The sequence below is a fragment of the Dendrobates tinctorius genome, unplaced genomic scaffold (genome assembly GCF_039654945.1).
Source record: "Dendrobates tinctorius isolate UK_male_01 unplaced genomic scaffold, ASM3965494v1 ptg000241l, whole genome shotgun sequence".
Taxonomy (NCBI): domain Eukaryota; kingdom Metazoa; phylum Chordata; class Amphibia; order Anura; family Dendrobatidae; genus Dendrobates; species Dendrobates tinctorius.
Window position 1 is genome coordinate 9,369,807 of NW_027361908.1, and position 26,613 is coordinate 9,396,419.

The following is a 26,613-nucleotide window of genomic DNA, read 5'->3' on the forward strand; positions in this document are numbered from 1 at the left end:
ACAGCCACACCTCTAGTTTTCACAGAGTCCAGTATTTCAGCTGATGTTATTTGTGGGTTTTTCTTTGCATCCTGAACAATTTTCCTGGCAGTTGCGAACAAAATTTTTGTTGGTTTACCTGACCGTGGTTTTGTTTTTACAGATCTCCTGATTTTCCATTTGTTAATCATGGTTTGATCGCTGCTGACTGGCATTATCAATTCTTTGGATATCTTTTTGTATCCCTTTCCTGTTTTATACAGTTCAACTACCTTTTCCTATAAATCCATTGACAATTCTTTTGCTTTCCCCATGACTCACAATCGAGAAATGTCAGTGGCTGAATGAAAGATGCAAGAGTCTATCTTGATCTCAGAAACTCACTCAGCTTTTATGCACATATGCTGATTACAAGCAAACAGGTCACAGGTGAGGATGCTACCTTTAGTAGCCAGTCAAACTCATTTGTGTCAACTTCTGTGCATGTTATTAGGCCAAAATCACCAGGGTATGTAAACTTTTGATCAAGGTAATTTGGATGTTTTGGGTTGTCACTATGATTTAAAAATAGAAAACATAGTAGTTTGACAATAAATGGCTTCACCCAACCACTAACAATGAGTGGATAAAGTTTTGGTGTTATCATTCATATTATCTGAAAAAAATGCCAAGAAAGCAAAAATTCTGCAGGGGTATGTAAACTTTTGCACACAACTGTATCTATGCATAATGTGTATATTTACCAGTAACAATAGATGTTGCATCTTCATTTGCATTCTTCCGCAACCTGAAGGAATATATATTTATACTAAATACCTGATATGACAGTGCTATGCTGATATAAACTAGTCACATTGTCTCATAATCCATTATGTAGTAGCAACACTGTTCTAAAATTTCACATATTCAGCAAGATTGTTAATGTTTGTAGGATCATAAATAATATAGTTTTATTCCCATTTTAAGAGACTTTTGCCTTCCAGTTTGTTCAGAAAAATTGCTTCTAGTGAGGCCTTGCAGTTTATTTGCACAGCAATATTATGGCACACAAAGGTATTAAACAGATCAACAGAATGAGTGCATTGCTCTTACAAGCTGCTTTTAGCATAGAAATAAGGGTGTCATTTAGCTGTCATCGTTACAACTCAGAAGTGGAGGACACCTTTAACTACAAGAGATTATTACCTTCCAATGAATAATGAAACAAAGAAATGCAATGTTAGTAAAGTTTTCGCACAGCATACAGAGTAAAATTGCAGTGTATTACCTTTGAAGAATGGCTGAATTGTAAAGTAAAGAAATCCTTATTATATACAGCCAGATAAGGACAGGGCCACAAACAGTTTTGTGTTACAGCAATTGATAAGTAAATGTTGCTATACACTTTAGTTAACTGTCAACTGAATAATCATTCGGATGACAGCGGTAGAGACACGTGGGGTCAGCAGGTGTTCTATTCCACTATTCAAAACTGCATGGACCAGAGCTTATCCCACCGAATGCCCACTCTCCTTTTACCATGGACGTAATACTATTCAGACAACACAGGGTGATGGCAATACAGTGCGGCAATACTTTATTCAACTACAAAACAGTCAAATAACACATAGAACAGCCCTAGTAAAATACCCAAGATGGTGCAAAATTCACCCTTCTGCTGATTTAAAATAGCTGCGACTTCCAGAGATTCTGACTACCTTCACCTGTGGCATGCACAGGGAGGAGGTAATGGCATGCTAAGAAAACTGACAGTCCATTGAGGTTAAAGGTCAGGTGACCGGAGGGTTACAACCTGGCTTCTTCAAGTATCTCAATGGAGCAAGGTGACTGGTGGGTCCCAATCCTGATTTTCCTAAATGCATCCATAGGACTCAGTTGACCGGTGGGTCCAAATCCTGACTGCACCAAACATATCCATGGGTTCAGTGGTGGTCAATGATGAAGCAAATCTGTATTTTTTTTTAGCCGTGGCTGTGGTACACTACCTGTCATCCTGTAGAATGTCGAATCTGTGTCCCTCATGATGGAGCTATGATCTTGCAGCTATCCTGTACAGCGTTTTGGCTGCTGTTTTGTATAATATCTCTGGTTCTCTGGATCCCTTTTTTATAGTTCACAACTGTTGTCCTTCAAGCCATTACACATAGGTCAAGGGGAAGAGGTCATGAGGGTTACCTGCATTGTTTGATATTTTATAGTTTATCCATTATTGTTTGCAATTCAACAAGTTAGCTGGCCTGGACAATGTGTAATCAACATATCAGCAAACATCATTGTTCAATTACCCTGAGTCTCGGTCTTCCTGGATAACAGCACAATATGTTGCAATAAATATTATCTTAAAATTCAATATTACAGGCTTATGTGAACCTTAAGTCTGTGTGTTCTTGATCAACCAAGAAACAAACACATACATTCAAAAGTCAACATATAGATTACCGTCCATTCCTCCTGGCTTACTTAAAATAGATGTCTGGATAACTAAGATTAAATGCTGTGTTCTCACAACAGCTTTTTAAACAAATTGACCCATTCATACACAATAATGCCTTGCTCACTGTGTCCTCATTAGGGAGAGGGGAGTAAACCGATGCCAGTAGCTTATCTCCCAGGATGTGTCAGAGCCAACTGTGAATACATCAGTTAAAATGAGGCGGTCAATAGCACTTGTGTCATGCTAATCCATAAAAAAGAAGCTTAACAGAATTGAGGCTTTTAGTCATCTTGCAGCACCAAAAAATGGTATAAAAAAGTTGAATGTATTCCAAAATTAAACAAATGTATTCTACAGCTCTGCTTGCAAACACAAGCTCTTACACACAACATTATTGGTAAAAAAAAAATAACCTTATGGTTGCAATTTGTTTTAAAGGGGTTTTTACAGTCTAAAATGAAAAGGTTGCAATCAATGTGTGACTAAAGACTTTTGAATCATCCCAGTGCACTTACTGTGCACTTTGAGAATTTGCTATTTTCAGCCCCGTTAAAGATTGTCAGGTATGCGATATGCTCACTTCAGGTAAGAACCTATCTAGTAGACCAAGTGTATGGAGCGAGGCAGCGCTCACTAGACAGGATCTGCCTGGGAGTATGCATATTGCATTCCTAACCACTGTTCCCAGGGCAGAGAATAGCGAAACATCACAGCACACAGTGTGTGAGCTAGGATGATTCACATGTCTGTAATCACTTAGAGTGATTGCAGACTTTTCATTTTAGACCAGACAACCCCTTTAAATATGTTGATGAAGGCAATTTTTTTAATAGTATTATTTGAAGAAAAAACATTAAAAAATGTATCTTGTACTTGTGCTCATTTGCATGATACACTTAACAAGAGATTTTTATTAGACTATGAAACCTTAAAAACAATTCTCCAAAAACAAGAAATACTACATTTCTGCTTCAACCCTGAAATATTTTTGTTTTGTATTCCACTACATTACATGGTAAGTGAAATGGTGGTATTGAAAAATAAAACTCATCCTGCAAAAATCAATGTTGGGCTATGTTGATGTGAGAATCAAAATATTTCTGGATAAAAACACAAAAGCAGAAAGAAGGAATAAAAACTGACCCAGTCTTTAAGGCTAATTTCACACTAGCATTTCCTGGAGCTGTGGAGGGATGCGCACAGCTGCCGTGAAGCTCCGCCCACGGCCACATCTCCTCCGGACAGCTCCGCCTATGGGCGCATGACCTTGCATGCGACCTGCGTACCCTATCTTTATCATGGGGTATGCAGGCCATGCGCAGGTATGCATTTGCCGGCGCATGCGTCCTTTAGATGGTGTGCTGGTCGCACCAAAATGCAACACGGTGCGTTTGGCTCAGGTCGGCGCACCGTCAAAAGGACGCATGCGCCGTTAAATGCATACTTGCACACGGCCTGCGTACCCAATGCTAAAGAAAGGGTACGCAGGTCGCATGCAGTGTCATGCGCCCATAGGTGGAGCTGACTGGAGGAGGTGCAGCAATGGGCGGAGCTTCACGGCGGCCGTGCACATCCCTCCGCAGCTCCAGGAAACGCTAGTGTGAAACTAGCCTAAGAAGTATTTCCATGTCTTCTTTAAAGAAGCACTCCTCCCATCAAAACTTGTACCCTCTTAATATATTACAATCCTCATATTATACAGCACTTACAATTTCTCATTTTGCCCTTCTACCCAACCAATTCTAATTTTTTCTCTACTCTATGTAAAAATAGAATTCCTGACCCAGCTATTTCATTCCTCCCTTCTGCCAGGGACTTTTGCAGTGACTTATGGTCCATACACGGAAATTGATCTCCTGTTTCTATATAGAGCTTAGAAGGATTTAGCTAGTCAATATTTAATCACATGTTATGATAGACTTAATGGAAAATGGAAGAAATAGCTGAGTGGAAGGGCAAAATAAGCAATTTTAAGTACATAGTTTTATCTAGTATAATGATTGCATTATATTAATAGGATAAAAGTTTTGATGGGAGTGCTTCTTTAACAACCTGTACCTCAACAGTAAGTAATAAAAAAATTCTGGTCCGGATGGGAAAGATATGTTTTAAAACATTTGCCCTTGTATTGCAGATTTGTGGTCAAGCAAAAAAAAATCTAATTTAGTATAAAAATTTCTAAGCAAAAAATAACAGGAAATTTTAATAGAAGAAATAGAATACACTTCTCTTGTACTGACAGTTGTTGCAAAACATTTCCTTTGTACTTTAAAGGCATCAATTTTTTTTTGCTTTGCTTTCTCACTTTTAAAAACAAAAAAACACACATTTAAGTACCTGAAAACAATTATCCTTAAGGTTTACAAATTAAAACCTTTCCTTGTATTGTCAGATAAGCTGAAGTTATTTGGTTGCATTTCTTAGCTTTTGATTAATCCTACTGCCTGCTATTCACTTTTCTTGTCAGTGCTTAACAAAGGTTCTGGCTGAAATAGTTCAGGAAGCTTATTTACCTCCCAATGCCCTGCCACCTTTGATTACATTCCATGTGGATTTATAACTATCACTTCACAATGCTAGGTGACCTTTAAGACACATCTGATAAGATCCAGAGGTCACAGATTGTTGATGTGGAAATTGTTTCTAACAATGATGTAACTTGGAGGAGCCCCCCTCCCTCCAATTCTTTCCATTTTGCTGTTAAAAGTTAGCTGGAAATTAACATGAACTAAATTAATGGTTTAATTTTGCAGGAGAAAGAAGAGGGTGTATGGAGCTCCACTGGGGAAACAAGCTTTTGTCTTTGTTGATGACCTAAACATGCCTGCCAAGGAGAAATATGGGGCCCAGCCTCCCATTGAACTGCTTAGGCAATGGATTGACCACGGCTACTGGTTTGACAGGTGCAATAAATATTAATTAGCGTGCTTGGCTACAGAGGAGTAATGATATACACTGTTTCTCTGAAGCGTTAAATTGTTGTATTAGTCTTTATAATTTCTCATCTGCTCAGACACAACAGGAAAACACTTTGAATTACAAGATTCTTTGCAACATAAAGAAATGGAGATTCACACATTGCAGTAAATTACAGTTTAACAACTGTTTGTTACTCACTAAAAGCATCTTACTTACTTTTTACATCATTTTTATTTATTTTGGAGTTGGCTTGTGAATATTTCAGAATGGCCGTCTAATGTTTAAGTGCATTTACCAAAGGACTTGAATATTACTTTTTGAACATGTTTTCTAAAAGTGCTATTTTCCAAAAATACTATTTTAATCTGCCTACACATATATATTAAAAAGGAATTAGAAATTAGTGTTAACATCCATTTCTCTTATAACAGTTATTTGGTAGCTAAAAGGAATATAGAGCGCACATAGGGTCTTATACGAGATAAAGGGAATATTCATGAGAGATTATACAAATTCACTCTCCTATTATGAGACACAACCACTGCACTTAGCATTGACAGCTGCTGCAACACACATGTGGATGCGAACAGTTATGTCCATTATCAAAATGGACTCTACATCAAATGGTTGAGGAATATTCCGCTCAACCAAAACAAAAGAATCAAAAGGAACTGTAGTATGGACATAGATTAACAACCAATCAAAAGTTTTATCACAGATTTCTTGAAATGAGTTACCCCAAAAAATTGATCAATAGAGCCTTCTCTGAAAGCAAAAAAATAGAACAAACAGACTTAATCTCTAATAATATAAAAACAAAAAAATCAGCATCAGATACTAAGTTCAACTTCAATTTTATTACCACTCTTCTGGCCCAGAACAAGAGAATTCATCTTGTTCTAAAAAAAACATTGGGGCATACTTCTTAATGATAAAATATTGGGGAAGCTTCTTCCCAACAATTCCCTGATAACTTTCCAAAGGGCCCAAACATTAAAAAAACATTTTGGCCCCCCAGCCGGCTAAAGAAAAAGGAGGATTTCAATCACTCTACAAAAAAGCCCAGACAAGGCTCCTATAGATGCGGCATCCCAAGATGCCTATGTTGCTCCAGCATCATTCATGATGCAAAAACTTTTTCATCAGACAGTGGAAATTCAGATGAGTTTCAAATCAGATACCATTTAACCTGCCAATCCAGTTTCGTCATCTATGTCATTATATGCAAAAGTAAGAAATTATATGTGGGCAGGACAACGCAACAGCTGCATAAAAGAATAAACTCGCATAGGCATAATATACAAGAAGGATTTTTACAGCATGGCCTTTCCAAGCATTATTCGATTTATCGCGACAAAAGGATCTCCTTCAGGGTGATCCCTATTTAGCATGTCCCCCTTGATAACCCTAATCGAGTCCAGACTCTTAACAGGAAAGAGATCTTCTGCATTCACAAGCTGAACACTTTGTGTGTGTTTTATGATGTATATATTTGTTTAAATATGTGTTTAAGTCTGATTCCTCACCCAGTAAGTGTGGCGTTTTTTTTGAAAGGAGGCGTGTCCATGTGCCTTCCTTTGCTATAATTAACAGCCTCTGTATGTGCATGAGTATAGACTGTCCTGAGGAAGTGGTGTGATCACCACAAAAAGCATAGAAAAAAAGTCTATTTTCTATTATATCTACTTGGACTTCTTTTCTACATTATCCTGACAGGCAAGCAGCACAGTCTGATGCCCCATTCTCTTCACCTAGCAATGGATAACAGTCATTTGAAAATAAAAGCCTTCGGATTTAACCTAAATTGCAAGTACCTCTGATTACTAAATGCTTCAAGGTTTTTTTAATTTTGGGTTCCTTAATATTTTATTCTACTATTGATTAATTCAACCTGATTGGAATACAAGTCATAAAATTTTAGATTGCATCAAGTTTTCAATTAGTTTTTGTATCCTGTTCTTTAGGGATAACATACATTGTTCTAATTTTGATACATGATGCATGGAGCAATTAGTAGATGGTTAGGAGATGATATACTTTTATATGTGCTCAGATTTCATTCAAACTACGAAGCATATCTTTTCTGTATATTAATTTGGAAGAATTGTAGCATGTTCTATATTGCAGAGATATTCCTGTGCTCATGGAAGTTCCATTTGTTAGCATACAGGTTATCTATAAAGGAGGTCTGTAAGATGAAATTGTAGGGACTATGTGTGCCACTAGACAAGGTCTCTAAAAGCAGTATTAGCGTTTAACTTTTTGCCTCAGCTGAGATATTTTACCTACAATTTGTGAGTTCATAATTAACAATAAAAATTTCCCCCCCATCTGGAAGTAGATGAAGTCCCATAATATAGCAGGCTCATTTGATACATTGTAATAATAGCATGGATTCAGGTTCAGAACTTAGATGAAAAATATATTTATGCAGGGTGCCACTGTAGTAGTGTAGTCTGTAAAAGAAAATTCCAATTTCTCGTACACCGGATTCTCAGGGTGTACCCTCCTCATTCCTTGGTGAGGTGTCACCTCCTATCTGTAGTCTAATTTGCCCCTAGAGCACTTTGCTCTTATCAACACTCGATCTTCAGTCTTCTTCTGGGTTAAGTTCCAGCTCATTTGTCTCATGTTCATTATGACTAAACAGCAATATGTAGGGGGTGTACCCCATGATGGAATAAGCTCGGTCATTGTATACCAACACTAATTCCGGAACAAATTCAGGCCATTTCATCTTCCTATCATCTTCCGACATCTATAAAACATCTGTAGCAACATTCTGTTGAACTGTTTGCAGACCACATTTCCCTGAAGGTGATATGATGTTCTAGACAGACTACCCAGTGCCATAGAGTTGGTGCAGTTCTTCCAGGATGCTTCCTTGGAAGCACGCTCCCTGATTTGGGTATATCCTCTATGGGCATCCATAGACCTGTATGAACTCATGACAGATGGCTTTGGCTGCTGACTCGACTGTCTGATCCCTTGTAGGGGTCAAAACTGTGAACTTCGTGAAGTGGTCTGTCATCACAAAGCAGTATTTACAGTAATTATATGATGGTCCAATTATGAGATAGTCTATAATCAACACTTCCATCTGCTCAAAAGTCCTTATTACCTGAGTAGGTGCTTAGTCAATTCGCACTGACGGTACTTCTGAGATACTTCTCCCATGATTCACCATAGTTAAGGCCAATACAGGAGCCATTGTAACCATTGGAAGGTACTTTCCATACAGAAATGTGTGACACACTTATGGGTCTCCTTTGCCACACTAGGCACTATCCCTTCTGGAATCACCACTTGCCATGTAGTCCCGAATTCTCTCAGTAACTGTATCCACCTGTGTAACAGGCCATTTCTCATACAGAATCACTCCTATTGTCCTAGTGTCTCTAAGGCATTGATCAACATGGCTGCCCTCTCTTTGCTGCAGGGCTTCTGGCCTAAGATCACCCACTTTTGTAACTTTGATAGCTTCAGGTCAGACTGTTGAAGTTGCACACATTCAACTCTTGGGCATCCTATCACATCACTCAATTTGGTCAGTATTCTCCTTCTGATTCTTGAGAGGCCACTTAGGCTATTGCAAAGCATCTTAATTTGGGATCTAACCCCTCTCTAACTCTTCACTCACATCTTGAACAGGTTACTCATGGGTCACCCTAGTAAATGTGTCTGAGCGAGAACTTTCAGCTTTCAACTGATATGCTTCACACATGGTCAAAACTGTTGGTACCCCTCGCTTAATGACTGAAAAACTCACAATTGTCACAGTAATAACTTGAATCTGACAAAAATAATAATAAATCAAAAATCTATGAAAATGGACAAATGAAAGTCAGACATTGCTTTTCCACCATGATTCCACAGAATTTAAAAAAAAAAAAATTCTTGAAGTAGGCCTGGACAGAAATGATGGTACCCTTAACTTAATATTTTGTTGCACAACCTTTTGAGGCGATCATTGCAATCAAATGACTCCAGTAACTGTCAATGAGACTTCTACACCTCTCAACAGGTATTTTCACCCACTCCTCAAGAGCAAACTGCTCCAGTTGTCTTATGTTTGAAGGTTGCCTTTTCCAGATGGCATGTTTCAGCTCTTTCCAAAGATGCTCAATAGGATTTAGTCGCGTTTCAAATAATGCTTCCAGCGCCTTTTCTCAGCCAATGATGGAGGACGCACACTGTGGGCAACGCGATGACATGGGCAGTGACCACCACCATCTTAGAGAAGGGCATTGAAGTGATTGGCTGGCTTTGTGTGGGGTCACAGTGGCTATAAAAGGCCGTGACCGCCGACCGCCATCTTACTTCTGCCAATCTTAGAATAGGGAGAAGTGCTGCTGCTGATTCTGAATAAGGGAGAGCGTTAGGCAGGGAAGAAGAACAAAAAATTGCTTCTGCTGATAGTGCTTTACACTGTACAGTTAGTGTGCAGTGAAAGGGGAGGATTTTTGTTGTGTGCAGCAGTGCTGGTGGTGATTAGGCTGATTTAAGGCTACCTGATAGCTGCATTGCTGTGTGCACACTGCTGTTCAAACTGCTTTTTTCAAAGCACTCCAACTTTTATTATTTTGCTCTTGTGAGTTACCGAGCGTTCATTTTTTCACACACCGTATAGCAGTGTACGCTCCTCACACACTACCGTGTACTGGCTGGTATCACGGACAAATACAAGCTATCTGTGTGTGACTCTGGAAAAACAAGCTGAGGAGATTTTCCATTTTTCCAGACCTACTCCTTATAGAGCTGTCCACTTTTCACCTTATAGAGCTGTCCGCTTTTCAAATAGTTTAGTATATCTGCTGTTTGATTATGGTCAAAACTATACAGAGACAGCGTGTGTCACTCCATATAAAAATAGACGGAAATTGACAATTTTCCATACAGACACCGTATAGCAGTGTACGCTCCTCACACACTACCGTGTACTGGCTGGTATCACGGACAAGTACAAGCTATCTGTGAGTGACTCTGGAAAAATAAGCCGAGGAGATTTTCCATTTTTCCAGACCTACACCTTATAGAGCTGTCCACTTTTCAAACAGTTTCGTATACATGCTGTTTGATATGGTCAAAACTATACAGAGACAGCATGTGTCACTCTGTATAAAAATAGACAGAGATTGACAATTTTCCATACAGACACCGTATAGAGCTGTCCGATTCTCAAACAGTATTGTATATCTGCCGTTCGCATTACAGTCACATCTATACAGAGTCAGTGTGTGTGTGACACTCCGTAAATACATATACAGAGATTGTTAGTTACACAAAAAACATATACAGCTGTACACTTCTGATACAGTTCCGCATATCTGCTTGTTGGATTACGGTCGAATACATACTGGGAGAGCGTCATTGACTAACAAAATATATACGTAGATTTAATTTTTTTAATACACCTTACACAGCTGGACGCTCCTCATACAGTACCATCTCTCTGCTGGTATTTTTGGTACATTTTCCCAAACATGAGGAAGTATGGTGGAAGAGGCTGCGGACATGAGCAGGGGGGTGCAGCTGGTAATGATGGTGGTGGTGCATCGACTGGTTCTGGCAAAAGCACAATAGCAGCTAAGGCAGGAGGTGTTGAGCCTGCATCATCGTCTGGCCCAAGAAGGCTTGTAAGGTTCCCTTTAATTGGAGTAGGAAAACTGCTTTTAAAGCCGGAGCATCAGGAACATGTTTTGGCGTACATTGCCGAAACAGCCACCAGCTCTATTGCCTCCTCTTCTGAACGTTCGAAACTTGCAAGCACGGAGTCATCAGCACATGGTTCTGGTCAGGAAAAACCCCTTTCCTTGTGTCCTTCACCCCCACCAAAAGTTAACGATGCGGCAGCCAACACTTCAGATTACTCTATGGAGGTCTTTTCACATGCCATGCCTGGGTTATCCAGTCAAATCCTGAGTTCCCCAGTCCAAGATGAATCTGACATGGAGTGCACTGATGCACAGCCACTGCTAGATGATTCTGCTGGTACATTGACCCAGAGCACTACATTGCCCTCGCAGTCAACTGAGCCAGAATCTGACCCTGATGAAACTCAGGTGCCCCTTCCCGCATACTATACCACCTTACACAGTAACACAGAGGAAGGTAAAGAGGAAGGTGCAGATGACTTGGAAGAGGAGGTGATGGATGACCCAGTTCTTGACCAGGATTGGCATCAATTGGGGGAGGAGGGTGGCGCTGGCAATAGTTCAGATAAGGAGAAGGATCCGCAGCAGGCATTGACATCGCAGCAGCGGTTATCTGGCAGGCCTGTAGCTGTGCAAAAACGTGGACCAAAAACTAAGTTGCAGGACAGCTTGGCCAGACGGTCAACTTAGCACAGCGTGCAAGGCCAGAAAATGTATACCAAATGTATACCATGTATACCATGTATACCAAAATGTATAGGAAGAGTGCAGTGTGGCACTTCTTTGTCCAAAATCCTACTGATGAGGCAAAGGTTACCTGTAAGAAGTGCAGAAGGACCTTTAGCCGAGGTAAACAACTCAGAAATTTGAATACCAGTTGCATGCTTAGACATTTAATCAACATGCACTTGCAAGCGTGGACAGTCAACAAAACCTCAGGTAGCACATGTGCACCTGCTCCGACTGAAGGTAGCCAACAATGCTCCATCGCTTCCCCCACTGTAAGACCACCGCCACCGTTAAGCACACCACCAGCACTAAATGTTGAGATGTCATAGCAAGGCCAAAGCACTTGGGGAATAACAGTGGTTTTGCAACACAACACTGAATCTAGGCCATCACCACCAATACCATCACCAATCCCCTCTCACTTCGTCCGGTCCACCGCTACTTCCCCCCATATGCAGCTCTCCAGTCCAGCTCACCCTACCAGACACTCTGAGTAGGACAAGAAAGTACTCATCCTCTCATCCGTGTACACTGTGTTTGAACGCCTACATTGCCAAACTAATCTCATTAGAGATGATGCCCTACCATTTGGTTGAAAGCAAAGCTTTCCACGACCTCATGGCCTACGCAGTCCCACGCTATGACCTACCCAGTTGGCACTTCTTTTCTCGAAAAGCCATCCCAGCCCTCCACCTGCATGTGAAAGACCGCATTGCCCATGCGCTCAAGCAATCAGTGAGTGGAAAGGTGCACCTCACAACTGATGCATGGTCCAGTAGGCATGGCCAGGGCCATTACGTGTCCATCACTGCGCACTGGGTTAATGTGGTGGATGCAGGCTCCACAGGGGACAGCGGCATGGAACAGTGCTGCCTAGCCCACAGTATAGGAAACAGTTGGCTGTAGGCTTTCGACCCTCCTCCATAAGCGAAAGCTCATCCACAGAGTGCAGTCGCACGAGCACTCCATCCGCAGTGGCAGTGTTGCACACGAGGTGTCCCACTATCGAACAGCTAGTGGTAAGCGTCAGCAGGCTGTGTTAAAGATGATGTGTTTGGGCGACAACAGACACTCTGCGGAGGTACTGGCCGACTACTTGCAGCCACAAAGTGAGTCATAGCTGGGCACTCTACATCTTGAGCCAGGCAAGGTAGTCAGTGATAACGGCCGTAATTTTGTGGCAGCCATAGCCCATGCAAAACTCACACACATACCTTGCCTGGCTCACACTTTGAACCTGGTGGTGCAGTGCTTCCTTAATAATTATCCAGAGTTAACATCCCTGCTCCATAAGGTGCGAAGACTGTGCTCGCACATCCGTCGCTCAAACATCCATTCCACTCTTATGCAGAAGCTGCAGCGATTGCTCCACCTCCCCAAGCACCGCCAAATCATAGATGTTGCAACAAGGTGGAACTCCACCCTGCACATGGTTGAGAGGCTGTGCGAACAGAGGCAGGCTGTAATGCATTTGTGGGAGGATGCACGGGCAGGCAGTTTGAGGGAAGACATGGAATTGTCGGGTGTGCAGTGGTCAAAGCTGAAAGACCTCTTTAAAGTCCTTAAGTGTTTTGAGGAATGCACACGGCTGGTAAGCGCAGACGACACCATCGTAAGCATGAGCATCCCACTTATGCGTCTGCTCATGCAAACTTTGACGCACATTAAGGATCTGGCGTCTGCAGCAGAGGAGGAGGAAGAGGAGGAGGGAATCCTTGATGACAGTCAGCCATTGTCAGCGAGGGCAACTGACCTGGATGAGGTGGAGGAAGAAGAGGAGGAGGATGAGGGGGATGATTATTTTGGGCAGAAGGATGCTTCTCAGGGGCAAGAGAAAATGTTGGCGTTCCAAGGTCAGGTGCAGTGTTTGTGTGTGACTGTAGGGATGTGGATTTGCCAGAAAGTGCTCCTCCACCCAGCAGTGGCAGTGCATTATTGACATCTGGAACATTGGCCCACATGTGCGATTATGCCTTGCGGATCCTTAAAAGGGACCCCCGCATTGCCAAAATGATGAAGGATACAACTACTGGCTGGCCAGCATCCTCGATCCATGCTACAAAGGCAAATTACACAACATCATGCCACAGGAGAACCTAGAGATAATATTGGCTAACAGACAAGCAACTCTGGTAAACCGTTTGAGGCTTTCCCAGCACACAGCAGCGGTGCTGGTTCTCCCACTCCCACGAGCTGCAGTGACACAATGGAAGAGGTGTTCGTGGTGCACACAGCCAAAGTGGCATTGGAGACAGGGGTTTAATGACCATGTTGTGGAATGATTTCTCAAGTACCGCTCAAATGACTGCTAATACAGCATCGATTACAAGTGACAGGAGACAGCAGTTGTCAGCTATGGTTACAAACTACTTCTCCTCCCATATCGATGTTCCCCCTCACAGGTCATTCCCCTTTGACTATTGGGCCTCTAAACTGGACGCCTGGCCTTAATTGGCACACTATGCCTTACAGGAGCTCGCTTGCCCTGCTGCTGGTGTGTTATCTGAAAGAGTCTTCAGTAGTGTTGAGCATTCCGATACCGCAAGTATCGGGTATCGGCCGATACTTGCTGTATCGGAATTCCGATACCGACTTCCGATATTTTTTCAATATCGGAATTCGGCATCGGAATCGGAAGTTCAGTTGATTGACGGCCTGACATCATCATGATGCGCGGTGTGTGCGCATCATGATGCGCCGTCATTTCGGGCCTTCCGGGGGTCTCTGCCGGCCTGCCGGGGGGCTGTGCCGGCCTGCCGGGGGGCTGTGTGGACTGCCCGGGGTCTATACCGGCCTGCCGGGGGGCTGTGCCGGCCTGCCGGTGGTCTGTGCACCCTGTGGGGGTCTGTACCGGCCTGCCGGGGGGCTGTGCCGGCCTGCCGGGGGGCTGTGCTGATGTCCGGGGGTCTGTGCAAGCATCGTCCGATGGGACTACAAGTCCCATCGGGCGATGCCTGCTACCATGACAGTGATTGACACATTAGCCAATGATGGGACAGTAGTAGTCCCATCATCCGGCTAATGTGTTAAATGTTAAAAAAAAAAAAAAAAAAAAAAAAAAATACTACATACATACTACATGCATGCTACATACATGCTACATGCATGCTACATACATACTACATATATACTACATACATACTACATACATGCTACATACATACTGCATGCTACATACATACTACATACATACTACATGCATGCTACATACATACTACATATATACTACATACATACTACATACATGCTACATACATACTGCATGCTACATACATACTACATACATACTACATGCATGCTACATACATACTACATGCATGCTACATACATACTACATACATACTACATACATACTGCATGCTACATACATACTACATACATACTACATACATACTACATGCATGCTACATACATACTACATATATACTACATGCATGCTACATACATACTACATGCTACATACATACTACATATATACTACATACATACTACATACATGCTACATACATACTGCATGCTACATACATACTACATACATACTACATACATACTACATGCATGCTACATACATACTACATGCATGCTACATACATACTACATGCATGCTACATGCATGCTACATACATACTACATGCTACATACATACCACATATATACTACATACATACAATACATTCATACAATACATACATAGACATACAGTACATATAACATAGAGTAACATACTTACCAATACTTGTCACATTGTTCCCCGAAGCCATTGTCTTTTCCGGGATAAATATTAACATAACAAACCACAAAAATACTCACCCACGATCCGAAGCAGTCCACGAGTGTGTCCCACGACGATCTTGGGTAGAGAACTGCAGCATCAGATGATGCTGCCGTTCTCTACGGGCTGCAGGAATCCAATGACGGAAGGTAGGTATCCTTCCGCACTGTATTCCTCCGCCACTTAAAAAAAAAAAGTCCCTAGTCTCACTTTATGCCATTGCTGTGTGGGAATTTCCCATGCAGCAATGGCATAAAGTGAGACTAGGGACTTTTTTTTTTTTAAGTGGCGGAGGAATACAGTGCGGAAGGATACCTACCTTCCGTCATTGGATTCCTGCAGCCCGTAGAGAACGGCAGCATAATCTGATGCTGCAGTTCTCTACCCAAGATCGTCGTGGGACACACTCGTGGACTGCTTCGGATCGTGGGTGAGTATTTTTGTGGTTTGTTATGTTAATATTTATCCCGGAAAAGACAATGGCTTCGGGGAACAATGTGACAAGTATTGGTAAGTATGTTACTCTATGTTATATGTACTGTATGTCTATGTATGTATTGTATGAATGTATTGTATGTATGTAGTATATATGTGGTATGTATGTAGCATGTAGTATGTATGTAGCATGCATGTAGTATGTATGTAGCATGCATGTAGTATATATGTAGTATGTATGTAGCATGTAGTATGTAGCATGCATGTAGTATATATGTAGTATGTATGTAGTATGTATGTAGCATGCATGTAGTATATATGTAGTATGTATGTAGCATGTAGTATGTATGTAGCATGCATGTAGTATATATGTAGTATGTATGTAGCATGTAGTATGTATGTAGCATGCATGTAGTATATATGTAGTATGTATGTAGCATGTAGTATGTATGTAGCATGCATGTAGTGTATATGTAGTATGTATGTAGCATGTAGTATGTATGTAGCATGCATGTAGTATGTATGTAGCATGCATGTAGTATATATGTGGTATGTATGTAGCATGCATGTAGCATGCATGTAGTATGTATGTAGTATGTATGTAGTATATATGTAGTATGTATGTAGCATGTATGTAGTATGTATGTAGCATGCATGTAGCATGCAGTATGTATGTAGCATGCATGTAGTATATATGTAGTATGTATGTAGCATGTAGTATGTAGCATGCATGTAGTATATATGTAGTATGTAGCATGTAGTATGTATGTAGCATGCATGTAGTATATATGTGTTATGTATGTAGCATGTAGCATGCATGTAGCATGCATGTAGTATGTATGTAGTATATATGTGGTATGTATGTAGCATGCAGTATGTATGTAGCATGCATGTAGTATATATGTAGTATGTATGTTGCATGTAGTATTTATGTAGTATGAATGTAGCATGTATGTAGTATGTAGTATGAATGTAGCATGTATGTAGTATGCATGTTGTATGTATGTAGCATGTAATTTTTTTTTTTTTTTTACATTTAACACATTAGCCGGATGATGGGACTACTACTGTCCCATCATTGGCTAATGTGTCAATCACTGTCATGGTAGCAGGCATCGCCCGATGGGACTTGTAGTCCCATCGGACGATGCCTGCACAGACCCCCGGAGCCTGCACAGACCACCGGCAGGCCGGCACAGCCCCCCGGCAGGCCGGCACAGCCCCCCGGCAGGCCGGCACAGCCCCCCGGAGCCTGCACAGCCCCCCGGCAGGCCGGCACAGCCCCCCGGCAGGCCGGCACAGCCCCCCGGCAGGCCGGCACAGCCCCCCGGAGCCTGCACAGACCACCGGCAGGCCGGCACAGACCACCGGAGCCTGCACAGACCCCTGGCAGGCCGGCACAGCCCCCCGAAAGGCCCGTACAGACCCCAGAGAGGCTGTACAAGGGCAGGAAAGGGTTTTTCTTATTCCGATACCGGAAGTCCCATAGACTTGAATGGGACTTCCGGTATCGGAATCGGCGATACCGATACTTTTTTTAAAGATCGGCCGATACCATCCGATACGATACTTTGAAGTATCGGACGGTATCGCTCAACTCTAGTCTTCAGTGCTGCTGGATCAATCCTGACAGAAAAAAGGACCCGTCTGTCGACCCAAAATGTTGATGATCTAACCTTCATTAAAATGAACCATGCATGGGTTTCAAAGGATTTTGTCCCACCTTCCCCTGATGACACGTAGGTTGCCAGAAAACTGCCTCGCTTTTGTCCTCCTCTTCCTCGGACTTGCCCAATTCCGCCATTTGCAGCAGCTGAATGTCCAGCCTACACATCAACATATGCCATTTTATAAACCTCCCTAACTTGGCTGCCCACCCCCCAAGGGCTGGGGTCAACACCTGGCGCACCCGGGCAAGTGCCGTTGCTCTGAACAGGTGGATGGGCCCACTGATGGCCGATGGCACTGGCACAGGGCCCCTCATAGTACATTACAGTGTCTCTGATGGTGGGGGGGCCCACTCGCCGTCAGACACACTAGCGTACTATGAGGGGCCCTGTGCTATTACTGTCGCCGACAAGTGTTCCCCCCTGCTTGGTCATGGCCACAGCACTTGCAAGTTGCAATACTTACCTCTCTCTGGTCCACCGCTGTGTAGTCTGGGCAGGGACGGCCACTAGAAATTTGGTGTATTGATCGAAGATGTAGCTATGGCCTGTCCTGCTTGCCTCTACCTTCAGATGATCAATGGCTACATTTGTAATGGACGTCAACTTACAAGCAGAAGCAGTGGTGCTTTATTATCACCTTTCACAGTGACATGAACAGTCTATAATTTTAAGGGTAGGTTAATTTTAACAATGAGAGTTAGAATATCAAAAATAAAATCCAGAAAATCACATTGCATTGGGGTGTTTCTCTGATAAGGGTACAGGACTATTTCACTGCATCAATGGGAGAATGGATGGAGCCTTGTACCGTAAAATCCTGAGTGACAACCTCCTTCCATCCGCCAGGACATTAAAAATGGGTCGTGGCTGGTTCGTCCAGCAAGATAATGACCCAAAACATACAGCGAAGGCAACAAAGGAGTGGCTCAAAAGAAGCAAATAAAGGTCATAGAGCAGTCTAGCCAGTGTCCAGACCTTAGTCCCATAGAAAACTTATAGAGGTAGTTGAAGCTTCGAGTTGCCAAGCGACAGCCTCAAAATCTTAATGATTTAGAGATGATCTGCAAAGAGGAGTGGACCAAAATTTCTTCTGACATGTGTGCAAACTTCATCATCAACTGCAAAAAACATCTTACTGCTGTGTTTGCCAACAAGGGTTTTGCCACCAAGTATTTTAAGTCTTGTTTGCCAGAGGGATCAAATACTTATTTCTCACTGCAAAATGCAAATAAATTTATATAATTTATATAATGTGATTTTCTGGATTTTATTTTTGATAGTCTGTATCTCAATATTAAAATTAACCTACCCTTAAAATCATAGACTGTTCATGTATTTGTCAGTGGGAAAACTTAAAAATCAGCAAGGGATCAAATAATTATTTCCTTCACTGTAACAAGGTCATCTCAAAGTTTGAATCTCCAAGACACCTTTCCATTAACAACTGAAACGTCCCCGGGGCATTAGTTAGACCGAATGACATCTGATTAAATTAGAACAGTACCATAGGGAGGTTGAAGGCAACCTTTGGTCGCTCCTGTTCAGCCATAGGGACTTGCTAGTAGCCACTGGCCAAATTGAGAGAAGAGAAATATCTAGCTCTTCCTAGTACTAACAGGAACTCTTCCATCCTCTGCAAAGGGTACGAATCTTGGACCGTGCAGGCATTCAGCCACCGATAATCCACACAAAACCTCAGAGTATAGTCCTTCTTTTGGACCTTCACAATGGGAGCACCCAAGTTGCTCTAGCTTTCTCATATCACCACGTTCTGTTGCACGTATGCCTGCAGATCCTTCAAGAATCATCTAAAAATGAAATTTTTCTGCAAGGCCACAGTTGCTAACAGTTTGTTCCATTATCAAAGTTTTATCCAATTCATTTACAAAATGCCATTCCAAAAGGTTATTTCCTTCAAATTAGACCAAATTGTAGTACCATGGATGATTTTTGTAACAAAAGCTCAATAACTCACAACCAGATTTAAGGCAAGGGGCTACCCACATACAATTCTTTCAAAAGCGTTCCAAAATTCACTAAAAAGTAATCGACAGGAAGTATTACGATCTCATCCTCAACCAATTAACTCCAATATTAGCATCATAATGCCCTACAACAACCAGTGAAAGGATATTTATCATATTTTACCAGATAAATGGGGAATCCTAGGCAGTGAACAAAGGTTTTATTTATTTATTTTACTCATTTACATAGCATGATTAATTCCACAGCGCTTTACAGACATTATAGGTTAAAACCATTTATACACATGGGACTCAAACTGGTAACCAAACTGGTCACACCCCTGACGAAGGCAGATGCCGAAACGCGCGTCGGAGTAGGGCACATCCAGGGCACTTCTCTTATACCCGCATAAAGTAAATACCTGTTGGCTATATAATTGACTTATTTAAGTCAGCAGTACCCATGCTATAATTATTCATTTACCAATTACCTATATTTTGGGACCTCTGCCTTTTCCACCTTTACTTGCTACACATTTGCACTTTATTTTCTACTGGATATTTTACCTTTTGCACACTGATATACTTGTAGATTGCAAATAATTTTTTCTTCACTTGTGGCACCTATATCTATTATCTGTGTATATTTTGGAGATAAACATGTTATGTATTCAGTATTTTATTACATGTTGCCGCATTATTTTGTAATCCTTGTAGTCCCCTGTGTAGTGCCCTTCTCTTTGGTATTTTGTTCCCCACTCTACCTCAGATTGTTGTACATCCTTTAATAAATATTGCTACATATTCAATTACTGGACACTCTTTCATTTTTTTCCTTTGAAAATTATTCTAATCTCTGATTTGTCCATTGCATTGTCCACTGGTTCACATATGGTGTTGATGGTACCCCTGTTTTGTGATTTATATGTGCATCTTGCCTTGAGGTTTTTAGTTGTAACCAAACAAGCAAATAATCCTAAAAATCACATTAACCATAGTTATTTTAAATGACTCACTCAAAAAAGTGAGAAGGCTATGGGTTACTGGGTTCTTACACATGTGGGGACTGTATTGTCCTTTCATGATAGCAGACAAAAGTGTCTCTTTGCTAACTCTTCCAAGACAAATCAAGACTCCAACATATTCAAATTGCCATACTAGAAATATTTATATCATTATTTATAGTTGTCACAAAACATATGTAGGACAAACAAAGCAGGAGCTCAGAAGAAGGATCCAACAGCACCTCTTAAATATCATGAAAACCTCGAAAGACAGAAACAAAGTTGTGTTAAAATCTTGGAGAAATAATATTTTAAAACTAATGCTGTCATTTGCTGGAAGTCCACAATATCCCATGAAAATACTTGCCAGTTTTCCTTATGGATTTATTTTCATGGACACTACTTTGATGGACCTTTATCACACAGCACATGTGTTTATTTGATATACCTACTACCCATCAATCATTTTTGCATATTTGTATATGCCTTTACTAAATGTGACCCCTATCTTTGAGGCACTATTTCAACACTCATCTGCCCATCAATTGTTGCTTCTATTTAATTTATCTTTTCATATTGAGTCAATATGAACTACTTGGTGGTCCCTATATTTTATATATTATTTGTATATTATGTTATTCTTACTTTACGTTTTTTCTCTCTTTAGGCTTGTTTACTCACCTCCTATTCTTGCCTAATAATGTCTATGATAGCAACGTATTTTCTGGGGACAATTCTTTGATAGCAAATGCATTTTTTGATGTATAAGATACCTTTCTTGCTTTTTTACTCATGTCTTTGATATTGTGAGGACTACATTTCTCTTTCACACAAATATGCGCCATACATGAGTTCCAAGGTTATATAATATATACTTACCTTTTTTCAAGTCCAGCATGTGTAAAGTACATCTTTGGGCTATTTTGGTATTATATTAGTATTATTACATTTTTACAGATATACCTACTGTATACTGTGCACATGAATAACATTGAGTATATGGTTTTCTCACCATGTTTAGTTTATTTATATTTTTATATGTAAAAAGGTATATTGATATATATTTGCAGGGATATGGTTTATAGTCCAACAGGGGGTTGTAACCCAGTGAATACAATGCCCCTTTATACAAATTTAAATGTGCAATCCTATTAAAACCCACGCGAGTGTTGTAAGTGGACTAGTGGTGTTCATACCTTGCTAATGGCACTTTTCCATTATAACAGATATAGATCTGTGCTTTGATAATAGAGTGAGAGATGATAAAAGCATCCTTCCTTCATACCCAGTCATGGATAAATTCTTGCTCCTGTACATAAGGGTCTGATTTGTGTTGGACACATGTTGTTGTCTTGGTATTGCAGCTAATAATGTGCATTAGGGGCATCTCTATGTTATTAGGAGGTGTTCCCAAGTGACGCTTTCATGACAAGGTTACCTCCTGGTTTACAGCACAATGCACTCAGACTTGCATAGTAGAAATACTTTAAATGCACTCACACATGCGTGGAGATGTGCTTGTGAATGCGAGATATGACCACTTGTAAACCATTGCATGACGTGCCCGTATCTGCACGCTTGAGAAATATTGTTTGGTTGCTGAGGCAATAACACCATTTGTCCTAGCACATGCACATTTGAACTTCAGGACGCTGGATTACTCCCGAATACGATATGCTGTGTGCTTTCCACACCTGGTAATGTTTAATAATCTTTTGATAATGTATGTAAAATGGATACTTTTAGACCAACAATCATTCTACCCTTGAGGAAGCCACTGAGTAGATGGCGATATGCATGGGGCTCTTCCTCATCTCTATTTTTGCCTCATCCATGAGACAGCCTGATTTATTTTTTATCTAAGCAATGGTATTGTATCAATGACTATGATTGCGTGCATGTACAATGCATGGGAAGTGTTGCACATTTGTGGATCCCAATCAGTGACCAACTGTATTTCATTACCTCCTCTTTTATCACTTCATCAGAGAATAGGTTTTCTAGCAGATCCACTTATTTAAAAGATGGTATAAATTTAATGTTAATGATCTGAGATATTTTATATCATAAGACAATTATGGTGGAATGTATTATTTCATTTCTTTGATTTCTTTAAGTTCTTTTTGCATGTCTATGGGACAAATTAAAGGGCAGATAAGGTTAAGTGATTGCTTTATTTCAGCATGCTTATGATAGAATTTTTTCAGTCCTTTTGGCTTTTTGCGAGTTTTTAATCATGAGTTTTAGTGTTTCTTTTTGAATATAATACAATAAATAGTGCTTTCCTCTCCTTCAAAGCAGATCCTTCACTTCTTGATACATCTGAGAAGGAAAATAGCCATATCTCTCCCGTATCTGGGCCGTATTTCCCATAGGGATCTCAAGCTGGATTACCTCTTTACACCCAAAGTTGTCATCTTGTTGGCTGAACACTTCCTGATTACTGCCTCAACAGGTCTTCCACCTGTCCCATCTGTCAAGGGGAAACCTCAGATAAATCTGCTTGCATCTGTGCCAGGATATCATGACCATTTCTTGCCCTGCACTCTTTATTCCTTTATTCTATAGACATGGGCAATGTCTATGGACTCCTATCCACTGCAGTCAAATTCACAGCATCTGATCTTGCAAAATTTTCCTGCATGATGTAAATTCATTCCATTTCCTTTCTTGGTGTTAGCTGCAGACTTGTTCGACTGAAATTAAGCATCTTACCAACACACGTCCCTGGTGCACTGTTAGGATGCGGGCTGCCAGCAGTCCTGGCATCACTTCCCTTGTTCTCGTGGGTTCAACCTGCACTTCCACTACTTCCAAAGACAAACTAGACCTGACCAGCATAGTGGGCATGGTCTGGCCATGTGGCAAGGTCATAGCGATAGTAGCAGGTATTACTACTTTTCTCAGAGCCTGAGAGGTGACTGGCAACCTCTGGATTTGACTGGCCATGATCAGCTTATTCTACTACTTCTGCTAGGGTGATGCCGTGTCACTCACCTCCAGTCAATTCCTTGCTGGCCAGCCACCAAGAACTGCCTGACTTTCTTCAGGTCATTTATTCCCAATATTATGATTGGTCCATTCCCAGTTGGGCCATTCACCAGCATGATCCCATTCTTCCCTATTTTATGCCCACATGCTCTTATGTCCATCCATATCACCCCCACTGCTAGGATGGGTCACTGGTTTGCAGCTATCAGACGGCTGGTCGGGTCCCCTCTGTCCATTCAGCTTAGGCCACAAGATGGGACTCTCAAAAAATTACATCTTCAGAGCATTGAAGCTTTCAGTTAGACCTGGCCAATGGTATGATCCCTGACTGTGGGGCAGCTTAGTTTAAAGGCCGCTTCTGTTCTTAGCTGTCTTGGGTTGGGCAATTCCTCAACAGATGTCGCATTCCTTCACAGCACTCAATTTTGTGCTTGTCTGGATGGCGTCTAGGCCTGATTTGCTGCGTGGTGGTGTCCGCTTGCAGATGTCTGTTCATGTATTATCTTCACCTACTTAACGTAACACATCCTGTTGCCTAAACTAATATGGTGCCACATACTGTTCTTCTGAATATAATGGTGCTTCCTGTAATAATAGTGTCATAAGTATTGTATTTTAAATATAAGTGTCATATAAAGCTCCCTCAATATATAAAAGTGTTACACACTGTGTCACTGAATATAACTGGGTACTACACATTGCCACCTGAAAGTAATAGTGCCACATATGATGATTAATGAAATTAATATTGTCACAGAAGGTGCCATTTCCTAAGAAACTAGAAGTCAATAGGGGTAGCTGTCACTAGGGAGTGTTAGGAAGGCGGCAATTAAAATGATTGGGAGTCAGTGATCCACTGCAGCTCCAGCCGTACGCCTCCAATGGAGGATAATGAACTTGGACGATAAGAGTGAACGGACAGCAGAGCGCTAGGAACACAAAGACAACCAATTACATCTTCTTTAGCCCACAACACATTTCGACGGTAACCCGGTCTTCATCAGGTGGCAGTTTTCAGTTTTTCGTCCAATTTCCTAAGAAAGTGACACAGACTGTGTCCCTGAATATAATGATGTTTTGCACAGTGCTCGATAGAAATAATAGTGCCATACATAAAGCGCCATATAAGTAGTAATAATAATGCCATGCAAGCAGTAGGAAAGCGTTTTAAAAAAATAGTTTTGATATTAGACAACATCTTTAAGAGAATGCATGTGCAGAACACAAATGGCATAGCATGGCATAATGGGATAATCCACTGTGCAAGGCAACAGTTTCCAGCATCACCAAATTTGCTGGCTCTGTCTTGATATTTCAGAACCAATTAGTAATTTTTGCAGAGTTTCTAGGCTAAATTATGGCTGCTTAAATACTGCCCAAAATTGGCAGTGGCATTCCAGGCTGAATTAACCCCTTCATGCCGCAGTACTTTTTCGTTTTTGCGTTTGTTTTTCGCTCCCATTCTTCCCATAGCCATAAGTTTTTTTTTATTTTTCTGTCAATATGGCCATGTGAGGGATTTTTTTTGTAGGACGAGTTGTACTTTTGAACTACACCATTGATTTTACCATATCACATACTCAAATGCAGAAATAAAATTACAAATGTGGTGAAATTGCAATAAAGTGCAATTCCACAACTGTTTTTGGGATTTTTTTTGCCATTTTCACCAAATGCTAAAACTGACCCGCCATTATGATTCTCCACTTCATTACGAGTTTGTAGATACCAAACATGTATATGTTGTTTTTATTTAAATGATGAAAAACAAATCCAAAGATTGTTAACCCCTTTCTGACATAAGACGTACTATCCCGAACATGGGACCCGGGCCCCTATGCCCATGGACGGGATAGCACGTCTACCGCGATCAGCGGCGCCCACGTGGTGAGCGCCGCTGATCGCGGCCAGGTGTCACCTGATTATCACAGCTGACACCCGGCACAATGTGTCAGGGGCGGTCACGGACCGCCCCCGACACGTTAACCCCTTGCACACCGCGATCAAACATGATCGCGGTGTACCGGGGGTTAAAGGGAAGCATCGGCAGGGAGGGGGCTCCCTCCGTGCTTCCCTGATCCCCCCACGGCAGCGCAATGTGCAGCGCTGCTGCGGGGGGCTCCTTTCCTGCAGGCCCCCGAATCCAAGATGGTGACGGGGGCCTTCGGGGGCCTGAGGAAGCTGGCTTCCTCAGTGCCTGCAAAGCGCAGGCATGAGGAAGCCTTCTGCAGTGCCTGTGTCAGATCGCTGATCTGTCACAGTGATCTGTGATGTGACAGATCAGCGATCTGTCACAGGACAGTGATGTCCCACCTGGGACTATGTAATAAAGTAAAAAAAAAAGAAAAAAAGTGTAAAAATAATTTTAAAAAAATCGCTAAATAAATTAGTAAAAAAAATAAAAAAATATTCCCCAATAAATTCATTTTTTGAAAATAAAAAAAAACCAATAAAAGTACACATATTAGGTATCGCCGCGTCCGTAACGACCCGCCCTATAAAACTGTCCCATTAGTTAACCCCTTTAGCGAACCCCTTAAAAAATAAAAATAAAAAACGAAGCAAAAAATAATGATTTATTATCATACCGCCAAACAAAAAGTGTAATAACGCGTGATCAAAAAGACGCATATAAATATCCATGGTGCCGCTGAAAACGTCATCTTGTCCCGCAAAAAACGAGCCGCCACACAGCATCATCAGCGAAAAAAATAAAAAAGTTATAGCTCGCAGAATAAAGCGATGCAAAAATAATTATTTTTTATATAAAATAGTTTTCATTGCATAAAACCGACAAAACATAAAAAAACTACCTAAATGAGGTATCGCTGTAACCGTACTGACCCGAAGAATAAAACCGCTTTAAATGCACTCCCCCAAAAGAAATTCATGAAACGCTGGTTTTTGTTCATTCTGCGTCCCAAAAATCGGAATAAAAAGCGATCAAAAAATGTCACGTGCCCGAAAATGGTACCGATAAAAACGTCAACTCGTCCTGCAAAAAATAAGACCTCACATGACTCGGTGGGTCAAAACACGGAAAAATTATAGCTCTCAATATG

At 41.3% G+C, this 26,613-nt stretch overlaps 1 protein-coding gene across 1 annotated transcript in view; it reads left to right on the forward strand.

The window, feature by feature from the left end:
• The window catches only part of LOC141060642 (dynein axonemal heavy chain 3-like), a 2,648,786-nt gene that overhangs the window by 1,582,771 nt on the left and 1,039,402 nt on the right, over positions 1-26,613 (forward strand). Inside the window, exon 48 of the mRNA XM_073556958.1 lies at positions 5,167-5,316. Coding sequence (XP_073413059.1) covers positions 5,167-5,316 — 150 coding nt within the window. The remainder of the gene's footprint in view (positions 1-5,166; positions 5,317-26,613) is intronic.